Below are 20,816 nucleotides of genomic sequence, written 5' to 3' on the forward strand. Positions count from 1 at the left end.
GTATTAGAGCACACTACACACACACACACAAACTCTCTAGTTTTTAACCCAAAAATCAACCCCGCTCCCTCCCCGCCGAGAATCAAGGGAAAGAAGCAGGATTCCAAGGGATGATAATAGTATATTGACCGTGTAGAACTCCACAGAAAGATATATATAGGCCCAAATGCCAATCTATGGAAATGCTGAGTTCTACCAACTCCACAATCATAGCCTCAGGGTGATCTTTAGCAGCCCCATCTGCCTGCCCTCCAGTGCTCCATGGAGCTGCAGGGGGCTCTTTCCTTCCCATGCGGTCTTGTCTCCGTTTTTTTAGCTTATACAAAATACAAGAGGAAGAACTCTGTTTTCAAATGTCCTTCACCACTCTCGTTTCTGTGACAATAAGGTTCATCCTCCAGCCACCCACCTCTCTTCTCTCCTCCTCCCCCTACCCACACCAAAAAACCCTGTATAAGTTAAGATACTGGTGGGAACTTATGACATAGAGTGCCAGTGCACTGGCCCTTCATGTCTAGTAATTTGCAGCCAAACCTATTTTAAGTCACAAGTAAAATGAGTTTGCTGGTCTTGTCCTATTTTTCTAGTGGACATTTGTCTCCACCACATCACAGCACGATTTTCACTGTTGCTAATCTCAGTTCAGGAGAGGCCCAGGAATGAACCTGATGTCACCATCTCCCTCAGATGTCCTGGGAAAACCCTGGTTTTCAGGAGTGTCACCCATGTCTTGCCAGGCTATTTTGCAAGATGTTAACAATCTTGACATTAATGCTAGTGGAGGAAAACCATCTCCTATATGCATCATGCTGGTATGCGTTTGTGTCATTACAGTGCGCAGTATCATAATGAGAGACAACAGTTTTGGTCCCACAAGGCAAATCTCTAAAGGTGGCAATCCAGATGACAGGCAGATTTGTAGGTCAGTAGTAACGAGTATAATCAGAGCAATAGGTACTGGAGTAGTAGAGGTGGTGCAGGTAAAAATTCAGTGTGCCCATCCTTGGTAGACCTCGGAGGTGAGGGAACTTGCACAGCTCCTAACTACGTTATGCCTGACTAAAGCCATAGTTATCAGTCTATCACTTTCAACACTAAACTTGTACCACAAATGCACATTTAAAACCTCGGTCAAATCATGCTGCATCCATGACGTGAAAGACAAGGGAAGGTTATTACTGTGCCATTGACTTTGTCTCAATGACAGCAGTCAACTGCACTGCCTGTATGCAATTTCTATATGATGGTCCACAATCTTCTGCATTTCTCTTATGCTTGTTCTTTGAAATAAAGGCCACACTGATATTTTCCCTTGCAGGGTACGGAGCTGAATGATGACCGCACCCCCTCCAATGCTACAGTGATCACCACCTTCAATGTCCTTGTCATCGACATAAATGACAATGCCCCTGAGTTCAATAGTTCCGAGTACAGTGTTGGCATCCCCGAGCTGGCTCAGGTGGGCTTTGCCCTTCCTCTTTTCATCCAGGTGCAGGATAAAGATGAGGTAAGACATCAGAATAATATCAGTAGCCACTTGCTGCAGATGCACCCTATGGGCACCCCGGGTGATTTCACGAATCCTCTGTCTTGTACCTCTGATGCCTTCTGTTTCTATATATTGCACATTATACTTAGAATAATACATGGACCGTGGAGAGAGAAGTGGGCACTAATATGTGCATGGTTATACCCATGATATCTGCATACCTTGGGTATTGTTCAGTACCTTCTACAGCCGTCACTCTAGCCTGTCAGTCCCCGAAGTGTAAACACTTTCATGAGGTGTCTTGTTGTTTTTGTAAAATAAGGATAATGTGACTGATGAGTTCCAACAAATATGGTTGTACCACATACCAGTTCTTGTGTACTTCAGAGCACCTATCAGGTAATCAGATAGCTTCCTTTCTCCAATCAGTCTTATAGATGGAGAAGATTCCAGGGAGGGATTCTGGTGGTAACATAAACTTCGAGGGGGGAGGGAGACACAACCGAGTCACCAGAACCCTACCATACAGTTATCTATGCATAAAATATCTACTAATACAATATGCTCATTGAACATTTAAATGAACAAGAATTGTGAAAGTTGAAGATATGTTTCCTATGGCAATATGTACTCATCCCCCATGGGTCCATCTGGTCTTAATTAAAAAAAAAAACAAGTAAAGGGCCTATTTTGTATCAGTGCAGGGAAGAGACTAAGCCCCATAATATGGAACAAGTTTTGTAACAGTAGTACAGTCTCTGTTGGAAGAAAAAGGGAAAAGAAGTCCCACTAGGTGCTGTTGTAGGAGGTGTATGGAGAGAGGTAGTGATTCTCAGAAAATTATTTTAAAATTTACAGTTAGAATTTCAGCCAAAATACACAGGCTCTTCTAGAAACGATAATGAACAGACAAGCTTCCAACCCCTTTATCAAACTTCTTTCAGTTCCCATTGTAAAGAAGGTGAAGTAAAAATAAATATGGAGCAAAGAAAGTTCATCAGTAAGCAGAGAACTTCAACAAATGAATAGTGTTAGAAGGAAATCAGTGCAGACCCTCTGACTCTTGTTTCGTTTCCTGCATCCCACTTGCCCTGCGTAAGCAGTTTTATCCAGGAGAGGGACCACAGACTTTAACAACAGACATCCCAGAAGCAGCTACAAGTGGGTATCTGTGTACCCCATCCTCCACCCTATTAAACCTTTAATCCTAAATGACGATTGCTTGATGGTCTGACAGGAGGGGAATTGGGATACTTATTTTCTTACTACTCTTCAGTGGCTGCAGTTACCCCTAGTAACATTTGCCTGCAGCATCTGTGGCCTGTTCTTTGCTGCTGTTAATGGACCTTCTATTTATCATAGCACTGAACCATTTCACTTAGGAATTCCATTAGGTTTTCCAGCCCTAGGGTTACACTCTTCAATTACTCCTGATATTTGACTCATGCAATTCATGTCTTTTTTTCTCTACTATCCTAACCTACAACCATGCCCCAGTCTACAATGCCTCCTTTAAAAAAAAAACTGCTGGCACCACATAGAGAACTTTCTAAAATATCTAAAAACAATCCTGCTTCTGTAGCATAGGGTATCTATATTTCTCTTGCCTTGGTGTTTTGTTTTTTTTTTGGTCACAGTATAAAGAATATTTGCAGGAAAATGGGATCTTTATTTTTTTTTAAATTATTCTGTTCCTAGCATTTATTAAATTTACTATATTAGAGTATTGGAGGGGGGGAAATCAGATGGCTGATTAAAATGTACAATGTCTCTGTAAAAATAGCAAATTTTCACTTGTTGCAAAAGTATGGAGATTTAAAATTTGTTCTGAGGCTGTAACTCCACCATTGTTTATCACAAAAACTGTGTTTGCTGGTGGCAATGGCAGATTCCCCTCCCTCCCCCGCCCCTTCATGAAATTCACAAGTTCTTGTAAGAACTTGCCAAAATATTTGTTTTCATGTATGAAACAATTATGACAAAGCACTAATCAGAATAGTCTACTTGTGACGTATATCGTAAACAGAGAGTTATGACTACAGCTGGGAGACATGCAGGTGAGAACTTAAACAGCTAACAGGATCGTGTTTTCTTGCAAATGTCCTTAGCAAACAAAGAACAGAATTACAAATAAGATGACAGGTAGTCAGGATTGTTTCTCAATTGAATATTTGTCATGGTGTTCCATGAAGTGTCGGCAGCTCTTTAATTGAAGGACATTATGGTAGGACTGTTTGTGTCAATAGAGCGAAGGCTCTGTCATTGTTTCTGCTTCAAAGCTCTGTTTATAGGAGTGTATAACGCATTTCTGCAAATTCACTCCAATCTTTCAGCCTCACTAATTTAAAAAAAAAGGGGGGGTGGAATTCATGCATCCATTTAAGTAATGAGAGCAGAAAATAAACTAGTTTTGTGGTTTGCAATGAAGTTTCTTTAAGCTTCTGTAACTCCCAAACAGATTGGTTGCAGTTGTCAAAATCACTTGGCCCTGGCCTAACTCTTCTGCCATTGAAATCAACGAGATTCTTACAATCGATTTTAATAAAACCAGTGGAGTTACTGTGTGTAGAAAGTGCATGATATGTCTCTGCACTCATCGTGTTTTCCAAATGTAGCCACTCACATGCTTACCTGCACATATGCAGCAACTAGATTAACCAGGAAGTTGGTGCTATAAAAATCTATTGGGGCAACAGTCTGGGAAGTGAGATGAGTTTAAACGATGTGGAGACTGTGTGGAACAGTCAGGTCAGGTCATGCTTTCTAGTATGGCTGCAAATAGGTGCTTGCAACCTGCAAAACTGCAGTGCTGTAAAGGGTAAATTACGCAGGCTATCATGATGAGCATGCATTTGGAATGGCAAGATTACTCATCTGAACAGCCCTCTTGGGGAATGAGATTCATTTTAGAATCTTTCATGAACAGTTTGTTTACTCTGCTAACCCCCCAAACCTTTTTTTGCATTAAAAGTAGAATATTAAAGTTTTGATTTACATGAATACAGTAGTTTTAAGGTACCAATAAACCTGCTGGCTTTGAGTATTCCCCCCACACATACACACACACACAAGTCTGTGAGTTCAGAGCATTAGCTTTGTCTTACAGGGTGAAAATCTGGCCCTGTTGAAGTCAACAGCAAATTTCCCATTGCTTTCCAGGGTCAGGATTTTATTCCCAGTCTCTTGGCATGTGATGATTCTGTCACAGCTATGGAGATAGCTAAATGTAATTGTTTGCAAAATATTAAGGTCCAAATCATGACTTTCTCCTGTCTCTTCTTGTTGTTTTCCTGGGTCCCCTTTGGGGGCTTCTGATGGAGAAATGGAGGTCCCCTTCTTCTTTTAGCTGGTCAAATGGCTCCTAGATATGACTGAACTACAGGCCCCATATCCCATAGCCAAGGGCAGGGACAGTAGTTTCCACTAAGGGCTTGTCAACACAAACATTTAGTTCATAGCAAGCAGGGCCATGAATCCACTCCACACTAGCCTGTTGTGCACTAACTGTCCAGATGGACCCTGCTGATGTGCATTAACAGTTTGTTAATGTGCTTTCATCCAGAGCCATTTCAAAGAGGACTAGATCAAAGCACATTAACAAACCGTTAATGTGTGTCAGCAGGGTCCACACAGACAAATAATGCAAAGCGGTTTAGTGCCGGGTAGATTTACACCCCAGTTTGCCAGGAACTCATTGTGTTGACAAGCCCTAAGTGAGCCCCACTCTCCCTTGTCTCCGATGTTATCATTAGCAGTGAGGATTTCGAATGGGAATGGGGGGAGCATGAGGGGAAGAGATCTTTAGGCACAGAGGTGAATGAGGATGCATCTGACAGAAGCTATTTCAGCACCATGGCCTTCATGCAGGAGATGACATGTATGAGAGGCAAAGGGAAATGGAAAGAGAATTCTTCAACTCACTGGGGAAAGTGTCTAAATAAATAAGCATAGACAGAGACAGACAAAATCAAGGCAAGATTTTTTTTAACAGATTTAGAAAGACCAATTCTACCCCTTATTTTATGCCCCATCATCCACCCCACGTTATAATTCCAGGGACGGTCCCTTAGTTGTTGTTTAAACAAACTATAGACAGGTGGATTTTTTTCATTTTTTCCTCACATCTCCAGCCCCTTTGTGATTTTTTGTTCCCGGTCTTGGAATTCCCTGCAGTTTGTTGACATCTTTCTGTCATTGAGGTGCCCAGAGATGAGCACAATATGTGTCATCAAGTTGCAGTCTCACTAGATTATGTGGAGGGGAGGGAGAATTACCCTCTGATCTGTTTTCAGAGTAGCAGCCGTGTTAGTCTGTATCCGCAAAAAGAACAGGAGTACTTGTGGCACCTTAGAGACTAACAAATTTATTAGAGCATAAGCTTTCGTGGGCTACAACCCACTTCTTCGGATGCATATAGATCTGTGACGTGGCTGTGTAGGCAGCTCTAAATCACATCGGTTTATTTATTTATTTTTGGTGCCACACTGGGTACTTACTCTGAGCAAGGCTAGGCAACATGGTAATAAAAACTCCAGGAATCCATCCCACCATTGCTAATGCCAGTGCAGCTATACCAATACTGGACCAGTGGTGAGAGAATTGTCTATTATTCTACATCTCACTTCCCCTATCCTACAGAAAGACGGGGACAAGCAGTGCTATTTCTCCCCCTACATGGAAGTAAGGAGGCAAAGGATTGATGAAAGAAAGAGCTCCCTATTTAAGGCCTAGTCAGTCCCTTCCTTCTTCCATTTTAAAAACAAACCCCAACCCTGTCACCAAATTGGGTCATGCTGTCTGCAAACACAATTAGCCCTGGATTCAAATCAGAGTCCCACATTCCCGCTTGTAGGGTTCCTCGCTTTGTGTGTGGCCTTTGAGCACTTGTAGAAGGGGCAGTTATGGGTGGGGTTTCCCCTTTTAAAATGTTTTCAATGCTATTATAAGCAAGAAAGGTTTTAATATGTTGATGTGTTTCATAACTAGAACTGTGTGACATTTTAAAAAAATTGGTGAATTTTGCTTGTTCCACTCCTCCCAACTGATTTTGCACACATAATGTTGATAAAATGATTATGGTCCTGATTCAACAAAACACTTACATTTGTGCTTAAATTCTACTGACGTTAGGGACTTAAGCATGTGCATAAAGTTAAGCATGTGCTTAAGTGCTTTGCTGAATTAGCACTAGAAAGACAAACAAAGGGAAAATCTAGATGTTTTCAATCCAAAACCACCTCCATTAAAACATCAGCCCATTGCCATATTGAAAATCTATCTACTATCACTCAAAAAAATGGGCACAGTTTAGCTTGAAAAAAGCTTGTTCCTTAGCAAAATTTTCGCAAGTGGCCTCTTTGCATGTGCACAACTACACCTGGAGGATAGGACTAAAATTCAAAATGATCTGGACAAACTGGAAAAATGGTCTGAAGTAAATAGGATGAAATTCAATAAGGACAAATGCAAAATATCCTATTTAGGAAGGAACAATTAGTTGCACACATACAAAATGGGAAATGACTGCCTAAAATAATAAATAGAGATATACCTATCTCATAGAATTGGAAGGGACCTTGAAAGGTCATCGAGTCCAGTCCACTGCCTTCACTATCAGGACCAATTTTTTGCCCCAGATCCCTAAATGGCCCCCTCAAGGATTGAGCTTACAACCCTGGGTTTAGTAGGCCACTGCTCAAACCACTGAGCTATCCCTCCTAAGAAGGAGTACTGTGGAAAGAGATCTGGGGGTCATAGTGGACCACAAGCTAAATGAGTCAACAGTGTTGCAAAAAAAGCAAACGTCATTCTGGGATGTATTAACAGGAGTGTTGTAAGCGCAGAGACATGCCAGCAGCAGCCGGCCACTTCCGGGAGCGGCGTGGTAAGCGCCTTCCAGTCAGAGCCTACACCTCGCACCCCCTCCCACACCTCAACCCCTTGCCCCAGGTCAAAACCCCCTCCTGCACCCAAACTACCTCCCAGACCCGAACTCCTTCCTGTACCCCAATTCCCAGCCCAGAGCCCCCTCATACACCCAAACTGCCTCCCAGACCCGGCACCCCCCACCGTTAATATATTAGAAATGTGCAGCCCATGACGACTTACCAAAATTTGTGGAGTGACCCCCCCCTGCGAAAATTATTGCCCACCCCAGGTCTAGATAATACTTAGTCCTGCCACAAGCACAGGGGACTGGACTAGATGACCTCTGAAGCTCCCTTCCAATCCTATGATTCTATATCTGTTTGTGCAGTCACAACCCACATTTTTGCCTGCAAACAAGAAATAGTGAATGTAGATCGGGTGATGGCAAATTTAAGTACCCATTTGTGTACATAGCTATGAGGTTTTGCACACACAAATTTGGTGTGCGCTATAACGCCAAGTGTGTTTGTGCTTGATCAGATGTTGGTTTGAGGTGGCAAGAAAATGTGAACAGTAAAAGCGGCATCACCAGGTGTAGGCAGTGCTGAATAGGGCGAATATAAGAAATAACCTACATGGATTCTGCTTCAAGTTCAGCCATAAAATGGTTTTTACTGACTTTCATTTCCTGATGAATACAACACTTCTCTCTCCACCCTCCAGAGCAGAAAGATCTGAATGGGTGAAATGAGAGAGTTGTTTCTGCCTCAGAAGAAATTATACCAAATTTGGGAACAAAGGGAGAACAGCTGGGTGCGAGAGGTATCAGAGAGGAAAATCTGTTAGAGAATTAAGAATGACCTCAGACATGGATTCCAGGTTCAGCCATGTGGTGTTAATTGAGTTGGCCTGTTTTCACTGCACAAAGCAAAGGAGGGAAGGAGATTGGCATCTGATGAGATTCCTGTAGGAGCATGGCTCAACCTCTGCCCATACGATTGATTTTTCTTCTGGAGGAGTAATTAGCTAGGGATTTCCACGTGTGTTAACACTCCCCTGTGCTATCTTAATTCAATTGGCCCTTTTTGCTTTTCCACTGATAGCGCAAGTTCAGCCATCAAGTCATTATGCAGCCTCCAATGTGGTCTAGCAGTTAGAACGGGCCAAAGCATCAGGAGACCTGCATTTTATTCTTGACTTTGTCACTTGTTCACTAAGGGCCTGATCCAAAGCACGGTTAAATTTAATTCCAGTCTTTTCACTGACTTCAGTTTTCTTTGGGTCAGGCCTATGTGAACTTAGGTTAACTCATTTTCCCATCTGTGACTCAGTTTCTCCATCTGCAAAATGGAGAGTGATCTATCTGAATATAAAAAAAACGAGGAGTCCTTGTGGCACCTTAGAGACTTAGATGTTTTCTAAAGCTGATTGAGACCCTCTTCTGAAGGACAATGGAAGTCATTCCCACCAGCACTTTACTAGGTGCTTCACAGAAGAGTAATCATATATACACCAAATATAGGCCTTTGGTTGGCTTCTCCTGTCACCCGATTGACTCACCAAAAGAGTAGAACCTGTATGAGTGAGAGGGGATTCAGGCCTAATATTATTTATTATTACAAAAAGGATTGTTTCAGTTCTGAGACCAGGTATCACTCTGTGTGGATCAGGTTCCAGTTAGTTTATAGAGTCATTCAGCCAGCACTAGTCTCTGGTGAAGATGACAAGGAAGAAGACACTTTTTAATACTGTATTGTTACTATTTAATACCATCATTTTGTGTGACACTTTACAGAGATTAGAAAGGTAAAATCACTGCCCCAAAGAACTTTGTCTAAATTAGGCAAACCTAAAATGTGACGATAACAGAAAAAGGAGGGGGTTAGGGGAAAAGAGATGAGTGTTACAATACATGGAATAAAGAGAGGCTTGTAGCATGTAACGTTCTGATATTTTAAAACTGAGGTAAGGAGACAGAAAGGGGGATGAGTACACAGCAAAGGGGTGGGAGTCAATTTTGGAAAGAAAGACGAAGTCGGTTTTGAGGAAGGTTTCAAGAAGAAGAGTAAAAACAACGAGGAGTCCTTGTGGCACCTTAGAGACTAACAAATTTATTTGGGCATAAGCTTTCGTGGGCTACAGCCCACTTCATCCGATGTATAGAGTGAAAAAAAGTAGGCAGGTGTAAATATACAGCACATGAAAAGATGGGAGTTGCCCAAAATAAATGATGGGAGCTTATACCCAAATAAATTTGTTATAAGGTGCCACAAGGACTCCTCCTTGGTTTTGCTGATATAGACGAACATGGCTACCCCTCTGAAAGAAGAAGAGTGAGCATGTTTGGCACACTGGAAGAGGGATGTTGTTCCAGGTGTAGGTAGCAGTGTGAAAGAGTGGGCAGAGGAGACAGAAGGGCAGAGTGCAGAGGGTGAGCAAAGAGATTGGCAGGGCTGAGCTGTGAGACAGTGTGGACAAAGGGCTCAAAGTTTTATGTGGGGAGAAACAGGGAGGCAAGTAAAAATGCTTGAGATGGGGAAGGGACCCAGGCAGACCAAGGGTGCAAGGGGGGATTATTTTAGCTGCTGAATGCTGGCTAGGTTGAAGAAAGGAGTATGCACAATTAGGGAAGCTAGAGATGAGGCAGTCTCAGTGGTCTGGATGAGAGGGGCTGAACTATGGCTTTGGCAGTGAGGATGTAGGATAAGGGTTAGAAATGCTAGAGGGACAAGCAACAAGATTTGGCCAGAGCCCAGTGTGAGGAGAGAAGGAAAAGGAGGAGACAGGCATGTAATCTTTGAGGGTATAATAATTGTCAGGTATAAGCCAATCTTTATATCTAGCCATTTCCCCCATGTATTTTGTACAACATTTATTTGAACTACACATTTTTCTTACTGTTTTTCTTATGAAGTAGTAACTCAGGGGACTTCTGAGGAGATTTTGCTGACTGAAGTAACTGAAATTCTGATTAAACAGATAGGGTGGGATTTTCAAAAATTGGCTTAACTTTGCTCCATCAGTGTTCCAGTTGCAATACCAACTCCCGTAATAATCTGTTTGACACTTGCAGCATCCCTCATGTAGCTGTAAACCCTTCTTCCCCCCAAATTATATTCTGTCCAGATTCTTAAACTGTCGTCATCACCCTAGTATCTGCAGAAGTACATTAAGTAAAATGGAGGATGTCCTAAACAGAAGGTGGAATCAGGTATGAAGAGAAACAAACTTTTCTATTCTGGCTTTAATTTTATTTACTGATCATGGTTGACTGCAGAGAGAGGGAGAGAGAGAGTGTATCTAGCACATGAACCACTGCAACTGTTGATTTGATATTTTTAAATATTCATTATAAAAAAGATTTTAAAAAACACTATAGGAATCTAAAAATATACGGTGCATAAAGTAGCCTCAGACACTGTTGTGTTATGTGTATATGGATATGAATATATGCATGTAGTGTATGAATCTTATATATACTATATGTATGCATATAGACAGACACACACTATAAATATGATATACATAGTGCATAATTATAAAGGAAAATTGACAGCTCTCCAGTATTCTTTCCCAAAAGTACCAGCTGCCAGTTGGATTGAATTAGATTTCACAGGGTTTTTTGCAATACATGGAATTCACCAGCAAATTACCCTTAAAGAGGGAAAATCAATCATTTGGAGCAGAGATAAGCTGAAGGCGAGTCAGCCTCGGATTGATCCCGTCTGTGCAAGCGTGTGTGGAATTCAGCAGATAACTAGGGGAAAGCAGGAAAGGAGGGAGGGGGAGAAAGGCAAGGAGTGTGGAATGAGGCATTTGAAGCAGGCAGAAGGCTACAGAAAAAGGTGTGTGTGAGAGTGTTGAGCAGCTGGAAGGCTTAGAAGGGGCTCAAAGTGAGGGGAGAGGAAGTGAAAGGCTGAGTGAAGCCAATGCACACAGGATGTGGGGAGTATTCCCTTTTGGGCTCTGGAAATAAATGTGGATTCTTTTGGTCTCTGACAACAGCCAGATGACTACAGGCACTGTCCAGTGCAGACTGTTTTTCTTCCAAACCTCAGGCTGACCAACCTTTGGAGAGAGAGTCTCTACTTCTTCTACCCTACCCTCCATTCCCTTCTCACTGAGCTCTGTGGTCAGGACAGTGACTGGGAAGGGAAAATGTGCAAATGCCTTTCTGGTGCTGAGGGGAAAGGAATGAACTTCATTTGTAATATTTATTGAAAAACTGGAAGAGAAGTCGAGGGCAGTGGAGGAGAGGAGCTCCAAATAAGAGAGCGAGGGTGAGGAAAAATGAGGGGGAGTGTGGAAATATTGGATTGAATAGGACATGGCAGAGAAGGGAGTGGGGGAGAGCGGAGGGAAAGTGGGAGAGTACAGTATGACGGGGAATTGAAAAGTCACCAAAATGTGCTCTGGCCACCCACTCCTGGTTAGTTGTGAGAGGCACTGTGATACAATGATGGGTGCCATAGGAATGCCTATGGAAACTAAAAAAGCAAACCGTGAAGTGCTACTCTGGAGGATGGGCATTTTCTGTGGGGAAAGAGGGAAAGGGTTGTGATGATATTCCAGAGGCCATTCTCTGCCTCCTGTGGTGCTGACTGGGAAGGGGTTTTGCAAAGAGACACATGCAGGGCGAAAAGAGATGAAGGTAGCGGAGCAAGAGAAATGTAGGTGTACGTAAAAAGCTACATAAGCACAAGAGAGTGGTAGTGATGGCAAGAAGAGAGGGACCTAAATGATACACTCCCCTGAAAAATTCACCACCTCTGGAACAGCATCACCACCAACCCTACCCTTTACCCCCATCCTTCCCAGAAAGAGACATCAGACAAATAGATTAACAGCTTTTCCCAGCTTGTGCCCCTTTCTCTCTGGCACAGAGCTATGCAGAGGTCAATAGACCATCTCCCTTCCTCGTTCCCATCTCTCCCTCTCAATCCTGGACTCTTAGTGCCTTCACCTATGCCCTGTCTGTAGTTCAGTGCGGATGCACTGCGATCGTTGGTGGGGAAGGCTAGTTCAAGAAGCCACTCGGGTCGGGTGTAGCTGTACTGCCATCTGCTACTGGATGAACACTGAGTGAATAGGCCAGATTGTTGCCAGCAGCCATTCCTCTAAGCTATTCAGTCACATTTCCGGTGTTAACTCTTTGAGGTCTAAATATACCTTGAAGGAGTGCCAAAGGATTTGAATATTAGGAAGGGGAGGGATATTCTCACGCAGAGGGGCAGCTGTTTTCTTAAACATTTTTTTCAGAGGTCTGGTAATTTTTCCCCCTTACCAAAATATCCTTAGCAAACTCGTAAAGACAACTAGACAATTTGTTTGCGAGCCTTGGCATCTCCTCCGCCTCTTGCTGGAGACTGCCCTCCTTGCAATAGTCTTGTGCCTAGGATATGCACATCACCATCATGAGGCTGTGATAGGATGAGGAGTGTGAACTGACCTTGGGCTCCAAAGACTTGGGGCCCTGACCCTGTGAACTGAAGCTACAGCTTAGTTAGTGTAGAAAGAACTTAAGAGAGTTACACTGAATCAGTATGTGTGTGTACGTCTTTTGAAGGAAATGTAAACCTGAGTCCTGGTTATGGTAATTAAAGATCCCATACTATTTTCCCTAAGAGTGGGGTGCTGACTCCTGTGTCCTGGCCATATTCTTGTGTGGTTGATTAGTCTGCATCCCTAAATTTCCCAGTAATTTCAGTTGGATACAGGGGTTGTTTTATTATTTATGTATTTGTTTGTTTATTTGCACTAAATTCTTGTGTAGCAATTGCTATGTGCTGTTAGTCTGCTGCATTTTACCCAGAAATGGCTGCATTTTGCTGGCAAATAATCCGTTTGTAAATCATTTCCCAATCCTTTGGGAAAGCACTGGATAAGTACAAGAATCATATAGGATGTGTTCAGCATGCATTGGGATGCTGAAGCAGGGTATGGGTAGCAATTGGAGCACAAGGGTTATCTCCTACAAGCCAATTTTGAACACATGCAATGTTCAAGGGCAATCTGTACAAAAAAGGTGAGAGCAACATTCCCTTCTCAGATCAAAATGGAATGGTGGAACATGACTGACTTTCTGTGCTGCCTTCTTGAGCACGGGCCCTGTTGTCAGGGGAAGTTCCATGCACTGAGAGAGTGGAATACTAGAGCCAGGATCTATCTAGAGCAGAAATTTTTCCATGACTCATAGGGGGAACAGTTATATTAACTAGTCTCTTATTCTGCTACAGAGCACTTGTGTACACACACGCACATGTCAATGTGTCACAGGCCTGAATGCCTGATCTGAATCCCTTCCTCTCTCTTTCTTAGGAACAACAGGGACTTTCTATAAGCTAATCACCTCTGCTTTGTTATTGAACAAAAGAAAAAAATAGCTAGTCAGTAATTTTGGAGAATAAAATGCTGCTTATGCAATGAAGTGGTCTAAAATGGTCCTCTAATCCATTCTTTATTTGCCTAAGATCCCTCTCAACTCCTCTTCCAAGGCAATATGGCTTCTTATTTTTCAACTCTGTGTGTGGTCACTCTGGGTGTTTGATTGGGCTTTAATTAAACGAAGCAGAGATTGGAGTGATGAAGAGCAGAAATACTGTATAGTTTGATTTTCTGTCACTCTGCACAATAGATTAGGAAGGCAGGAAGTTGTTAAGCAAGTAATGAGCACCATACAGATACATGTAGACATCCCTCCTCTCCCCCCCTCCCCCCAGCACACACACATTTTAGACACTCAGGGCTTGTCTACACTGGCACTTTACAGCACTGCAACTTTCTGGCTCAGGGGTGTGAAAAAACACCTCCCTGAGCGCTGCAAGTTTCAGCACTGTAAAGTGCCAGTACAGATAGTCCACCAGCGCTTGGAGCCGCACTCCCAGCGCTGGGAGCTACACCCCCCGTGGAGGTGGTTTTTTTAGAGCTGGCAGGTCTTAAAAAAAAAAAAAAAAAAAAAAAAAAAGTGGCAGCGCTTTATTTAACGTTGCCAGTGTAGACAAGCCCTTAGAGGTGGCCACTGCATTCTTGTTCACTTGTGAACTACGCCCAGAATTTTGAACCCAAGGCTCACGTTCAGAGACAGCATGTACCGTAGACCCCCTTGTGTTCAATTAGACTTCTAGATTTACTTGTACCCACACTGCACAGGTCTAAGGGAGGCTGTGTTGGCATAATGTACACACTGAGGGAAGCACAAGAAAGAGTAAGCCCAGCTAGACTCCCCTCTGGATTTGGTACAAGGCCTCCAGAGTGACAAGGCCCATTCATTGTTCCCTGGCCTAGTGGAGCCCTAAGTGGTTTGAGTTGTCTCCCTTCATGCCATGCTGCAAGAGAGGCAGCCGGAAGAGGTGTTCAAGTTGGACCCTCTTGCTGTAAGAGGGAGGGGGCTGCTGGTGGATGTTCTCCATGAAGGTGTGTCTGACACTGGAACTCATTTGCCTCATTGGTCCATCAGAGTCCTGTTCTCTCACTGTCTGCACACACAGCAAGGCTCATCTTTCTCCCTCCCCCGCCCCCAGGAATTTGAGGAGTGGACTTTCTGAGGGCGATTTTTCATTGGTTTTGGCATAGGGTAGCTTCAATCAACGGTGGCGAGTTCAGGTACCAGGTTGTGAGAGGAAAAGTCTATGCAAGAGGAAAGTCTATGAGGGCAGTTGTTTGTAGCCACTTCCCTGACTTGTATGTATCCTATTACCTTTTTTTTTTTTTTAAACATTCTTTGTTGGGGGGAAAGGGAGCACCAAGAATGACCTCTGTCTTCTATGAATGGTTGGTGTCTTGCATTAGGCGGTCCAGGGACAGAAGTTGAGGCCCTGCCTCCTTGTTTGTATTGGGCACATGAAAGTCATGGTCTTCCTTGAGCAGGACAAGAAAGCCCAAGAACCCTGTGCTCTATATAGTGAGTGGAGTGCTTCACAGTTTAAACTAATTGTAATTCTTAATTTTGCATTAGAACCTACCACAGATACTAGAGTGATTGAGTGCATTATTAAAATAAATACTAATTGCATTTTCTAGCTTTTTCTTGTTAATAATAAGCTTATTTCTGAGCTCTGTTTCTTTTTGGAATGATTTGTTTTCTCCATAGAATGTAAATAGGCTGGTTTATTATTATAGGGTTACACACAAGTGCTCGGCTATTCATGCTGGTTCATTATTTTACAGTTGTTTATAAGCCGACCTCAATTTCTTTTTTTCTTTAAAGAAAGAGCATTAAAGCATTTACTTTGCAGGAGTGAAAAAAAAATCTAAAGCATTATATGAGCTTTGAAAACAGATCAAGTATAAAGAAGGGAAAACTGCAGAAAAAGGTTGAGCCTCCAATTTCAACAGCATTCCTTTACAAGCCAGAGACATGGGCTAAACCCACATGTACTCAGGTCACAAACAATTGATGCTTCTAATGCCCAGGTATCCTTTACTGATCTTACAAAGCATAAGTAACTTTGCCTTCCAGAGCTGATTCATTTGTGAACCTGCCTTTATGAGAGAGAATCTTTACACAGTCCAAAGAGACACTGTTTATTTCTGCTCGTCTCCCCATGTTTCGCAGGTCCTCACTTTGCTTCATATGTAGGATGGGGTGAAGAAGGGGGAAGATGTCTTTTTTAAAAACGCAATAGAGAAAAATCTTTCTCCCAAATCTCCCTCTTTTCCTGTAGGGTAATGTGTGTATTGGGAGGAGATAGCTGTATTCCAGTCTAAGCCCACCCCTTCTGGTGGACAGCTGATAACAATTTGAATATTTGGATTTGCTTTCAGCCATCTGCAGGGGGTTCAAAGGCTCCAGTAACTAGGAGCAAGGAAAGCAGCATGGGGGCAGAAACCAAAAATAAATAAAATAAAATAAATAATTGAAAAATTTTAGCAACTTTCCCAAAAGGCAGATGAATTCCAGTCCTCAAGACTTCATGTGGGGAGGCTCAGGCATTGGAGTGGTTCGTAATTAGGGATGGCAAATATCAACAGACTTATCTGCTTTCCCAGCTGGAGGGGAATTAATCCACCCCGCTCCTTTTCACACATGCTGGGGTTCCTTTTGATGTTCAACTTTATCTCGCATCCCAACAAAATCACTCCTCTTCAGTTCCAAGAAAATCCACAGCATCTTACAGTGATGAAAGGCACCTTGGCACACAACGATGATGGTACAAGATACCAGAGAGAGGCTCCAGCTAGGTGTGAGGAGAGGGCTTTCTTTGACACTGCCCTGGCTGCCTTGGCCTCCACCTTAAAGGACAGCTGCAGAGCTTAGAGGGAAAATTGGAGGATGCAGATCAGTATCCTCTTGATTTCTCCAAGTTTCCAGCTTGGGACACTGCAGACTCAGGTATGACTTGTTTGTAGGCACTCAGATGCTATGCTGCTAAACACTATAGGATTGCCAATAAATAAATAATTTTAAAAAAAGTAAACTCTTTATTTAAGTGCTCAGTGCAAGTGAGGGGCTACTGTGAAAAACATCTGAGAGCCCGATTTGGATACCCTAGTGCATGCTGGATGGTACACAGCTCCCCATGTAGCTCTACTGAAGGCAAGGGGACCACTTGTGAAATAAGGTGCTACTAAGTATAAGGCAGGATATCAAAATCTAGCTCTCTGTTATGAGTCATGCTGGAGTAAGCAAATCATTGCTGTTGCTCCGAGTTAGTAATCCCTTTCTGAACTGAAAGAAGGACCTTTGTTCAAATGTGTTGACTGAATATGCTCTAATGCAGAGAATATAAACTGAAGTAACATATATATCTTCTTAAACAGGTGCCAGCTTTTACTGCTTCATTACTAACCATCCACCTCTCCCGACCACCTCCTCTAAAAAGCTGTCCTGAAAGGCTGGATTCAGAACCAGTGTGTCTAGAGTGTCCTACCTGTGTTTATAGGTGTATACTCAGCATTCAGTATGTAGGGATGAGCGTCTGCACGAGCTCCTCCAAACATCTGGCAGTGCATTCACTTACCTGCACTGGCATTCTTAAAAATAGCACAATTTAGAAGTTGGTTGTGGTTGTTAATGTGTTTGTTTCACAGTAAGTATGTCAATTAATCCCTTGTCTGCCCCTGGCAGGCTGCACAGTCTATTCATTGAGATGCTAGAATGTGACAAATGGTATGCAAGGAGGCACATGTGGTGTATGAGTTTGCTGGGCATGTGCCCTATGCGCCAGGGATGCTGAAGGGGTTAAAGGCAAACAAGCAAAGGGTATTAAGCACTAAATTCCTAGATTAAGCTAGGATTGAAAATTGAATGGTGGGACAGAAAAAGAGCCCCCCGTCATTTGTCCATGAAGCTATAGAAATAGGATAAGTACTCTTATTTAAAGGTAACCTGCAAAAGAATAGGGGTTTTTTTCAATTGGGCTTGTGCCCTTTTTGCTGCTTTATGATGTATCTAGAAGGCTGAGAGAAAGGTATCGACACATCCATTCATTCTTCATAAGCTGCCTGCTCAAAGGAAACTGCAGAAGCCAAGCAAATGTTGTTTTACGCTAGTCACTCCTGCTGCAAGAGTTAGTGTCTGATTTGGTCTCCTTCCTTGTCCTCATCTCCCTTCCTGCCTCCCCCTGCCGCCCTCCCTAGTGTAGCAAATATAAAGCTCAGCATAGTTAATGGAGGAGTATTGCAGATTCCTCCTTAGGACTCAATAGAGTCAATAAACCCATCAGATGAGACTAGTGATGCTTGTGTTTTACTGAGAACTGACAGCAGACACCAGACATACCATAGCTACCATCGAAGTGGGCAGCTCCCGATGATCCAACTCCATGTGCTTTCAAAACATTTTCAAATTCGTAGACCAACAGAAAAGGAGGGGTCACCCATTGGGTTACATTGCAGCCTCTCTCATTCTGAAGTATCCATTCCCCTCCAGTGTAATTGCACAGTTGTCTTCACCTTAGGTAGGGGCAGAGACACTGTAGGCGTAGCCCCATTAGTAGAATTGGCTCTGATATGAGGTCTGCAAGTCATCATAAAACCCTTTTGTCTCTTTTCTGGATGTAGCTTCCAACTCGAGAAGACCTCAAAGCAAGGAGTCTGTTAATAACTTTTCTTTGTTCTTGCTAAAAGCCTGGCCTCCATTTGGATTATACATGAACTCTCTTACCTCTCCCCACTTCCTTCAAATAATCCACTTCTGCCAAACCCAGTTTTGGGGTCCTTTACCTCGTCGTCCTCATTCTAAGGAAGTCCAGTGGCATCCAGTTGTTCCAACCAGTGAAAAAGCCTCCCTCATCCTCTTACTTCTTCCAGCTCACCATCCTTTGCTAATCTGTACTCCAGCACAAATCACATCTTCTCTCCCTGACAATGTATTTAAAAAAAAATTCTAATGGGGCATTTGTCAGGGTTCCCTCCCAACTCTGAACTCTGGGATACAGATGTGGGGACCCGCATGAAAGACCCCCTAAGCTTATATGTCACCAGCTTAGGTTAAAAACTTCCCCAAGGCACAAATTTCTTTCCTTGTCCTTGGACGGTATTGCTGCGACCACCAAGTGATTTAAACAAACATTCAGGGAGGGGCCACTTGGAGCCCTATCCCTCCCCCACATATCCCCCCAAGCTCCTTCACCCCCTTTCCTGGGGGGGGCTTGAGAATAATATACCAACCAATAGGTTAAAAAAGTGAGCACAGACCAAATCCCTGGTTTTTAGGACCCTGAAAATCAATCGAGTTCTTAAAAGAAGAATTTTATTTAAAAAAAAGGGAAAAGAATCACACCTGCAAAATCAGGATGAAAGATAACTTTACAGTTGAAAGATGAAAAAAAAATCAGGATGAAAGATAAATAAAAAGATTCAAAACACAGAGGATTCCCTTCTGACTCTGCTTCCCAGTTACAAAACAGTAATAAAATTACCTCTTAGCATAGGGAAAATTCACAAGCTAAAACAAAAGGCAATCTAACACATTTCCTTGCTATTACTTACGACTTCTGTAATTTTAGATGTATCATTTCAGGATCTTGTTAGGAGCTGGTTTACCTGCTTGGTCTCTCTCTTTGTCCCGAGAGGGAACCAAACAAAAAAAGCACCAACAAAACTTTTCCCCACCCCCACCAGATTTTAAAGTATCTTCTTTCCCCATTGGTCCTTCTGGTCAGGTGCCAACTAGGTTAATTGAACTGATTAACCCCCTACAGGTAAGTGATTCTGTACCTCTGGCCAGGAGGGATTTTATGTTACTGCATACATAAAGGTTGTTACCCTTCCCTTTATATTTATGGCAGCATCTCTAGTGTACGTGAAAGTAGAAGCACTCGAAATTGCAGTACTACAGCCTGTAACCAGAGCTTTCCTAAGAGCAGGCTGCCTCTTGTTTTCTTTATTGTTGTGTACATTCCCCATCAACTGTCCTAGTCTAACAGTTTTCAGTCTCATTTAGCTTATTGACTCCTTGGGGCAGAGATCTTGTCTTCTTAATTTGTCTGTGAAGTGCCACGCATACCTCTGGTACTATAGAAGTATCAGAAATATTCAGATCTCTCCCCACCTCTGCATGGGAATATCTTTTTTTTTTTTTTTTTTTTTTTTTTCGGTAGGGGGAGGGGGAAATAGAGAGGGGACTTTCTGGCATGTCACCTGCTCTCAGCAGTCACGCTCAGCCAGCTTTTGCTATTAGTGCCCCTTCGTGCATTTAATTGGTCCCTCCTTCTAACAGGCCGGAGACCATTCGGGGGAAAATTGGAAATTTGGCTCTGGCAGTTTCTGAACTTTATTGTAATGTGCTCTGCTGGGTTACACCAAGGGAAGGCGCTTGCTGCTTGGTTGGAAGGTCCTGAAGTGTCACTATCAGTATTTGGGAAAAGGCTCCTGCTTGTCTCCCAAGAAGGCTTGGGGAGAGGGGAAACTTTGAGTCCCCAGTTTCAGCTGTGCCTTAGGAAAGTGAAGCTTTGTCTATAAAAATAACTGTTTAGAATCAATATTTGCATTTCTGGAGGTTAAAGGATTCCCTCAGTGATGTAGCCGGCTGTGTTTTGGATGAATTCAGGCTCAGCATGCAGGCTCTGCACTGGATATGTGTAGACAGCAGTCTGGACATGTGACATCTATGATCTCTGCATGCGTGTAGTATGTTGGACATGTGGTATCTGTGGGCCTGAGACGTGAGTGGCATGCTAGATGTGTGCCATCTATGGGTTTAGGGTGAGCACGGCATACTGGAGATGCACTGTCTGTGGCTTGGCATATGGGTGGCACACTTCAGTGTGTGCTGTCCATTTGCCAACAGGCTTTATTTTCCCTGGCATCCTGCCACCTTGGCAGTAAAGGATAGGATTGGTAATGCAGATCCAGGCTGAGATGGCGAAGGTCATGCAGAGGCTGAGTAGTGGAGAACAGTAGTATTCCTTGGAAGGGAACACAAGTCTCCAACTACAGGTAAAACATATGGGGAAGCACATCTGCTGTACTTACCATAACATGGTGTATGTAGGTAAAATATGTGTGGTGTGTGTGT

At 43.0% G+C, this 20,816-nt stretch overlaps 1 protein-coding gene across 1 annotated transcript in view; it reads left to right on the forward strand.

Moving 5' to 3' along the window:
* CDH23 (cadherin related 23) overlaps positions 1-20,816 on the forward strand; it is a 495,748-nt gene that overhangs the window by 233,781 nt on the left and 241,151 nt on the right. Inside the window, exon 10 of the mRNA XM_029911383.1 lies at positions 1,319-1,507. Within this exon, the coding sequence (XP_029767243.1) occupies positions 1,319-1,507 (189 nt within the window). The remainder of the gene's footprint in view (positions 1-1,318; positions 1,508-20,816) is intronic.

This window comes from Terrapene carolina, unplaced genomic scaffold (assembly GCF_002925995.2).
Source record: "Terrapene carolina triunguis isolate 2854851 unplaced genomic scaffold, T_m_triunguis-2.0 Scaffold95, whole genome shotgun sequence".
Lineage (NCBI taxonomy): Eukaryota > Metazoa > Chordata > Testudines > Emydidae > Terrapene > Terrapene triunguis.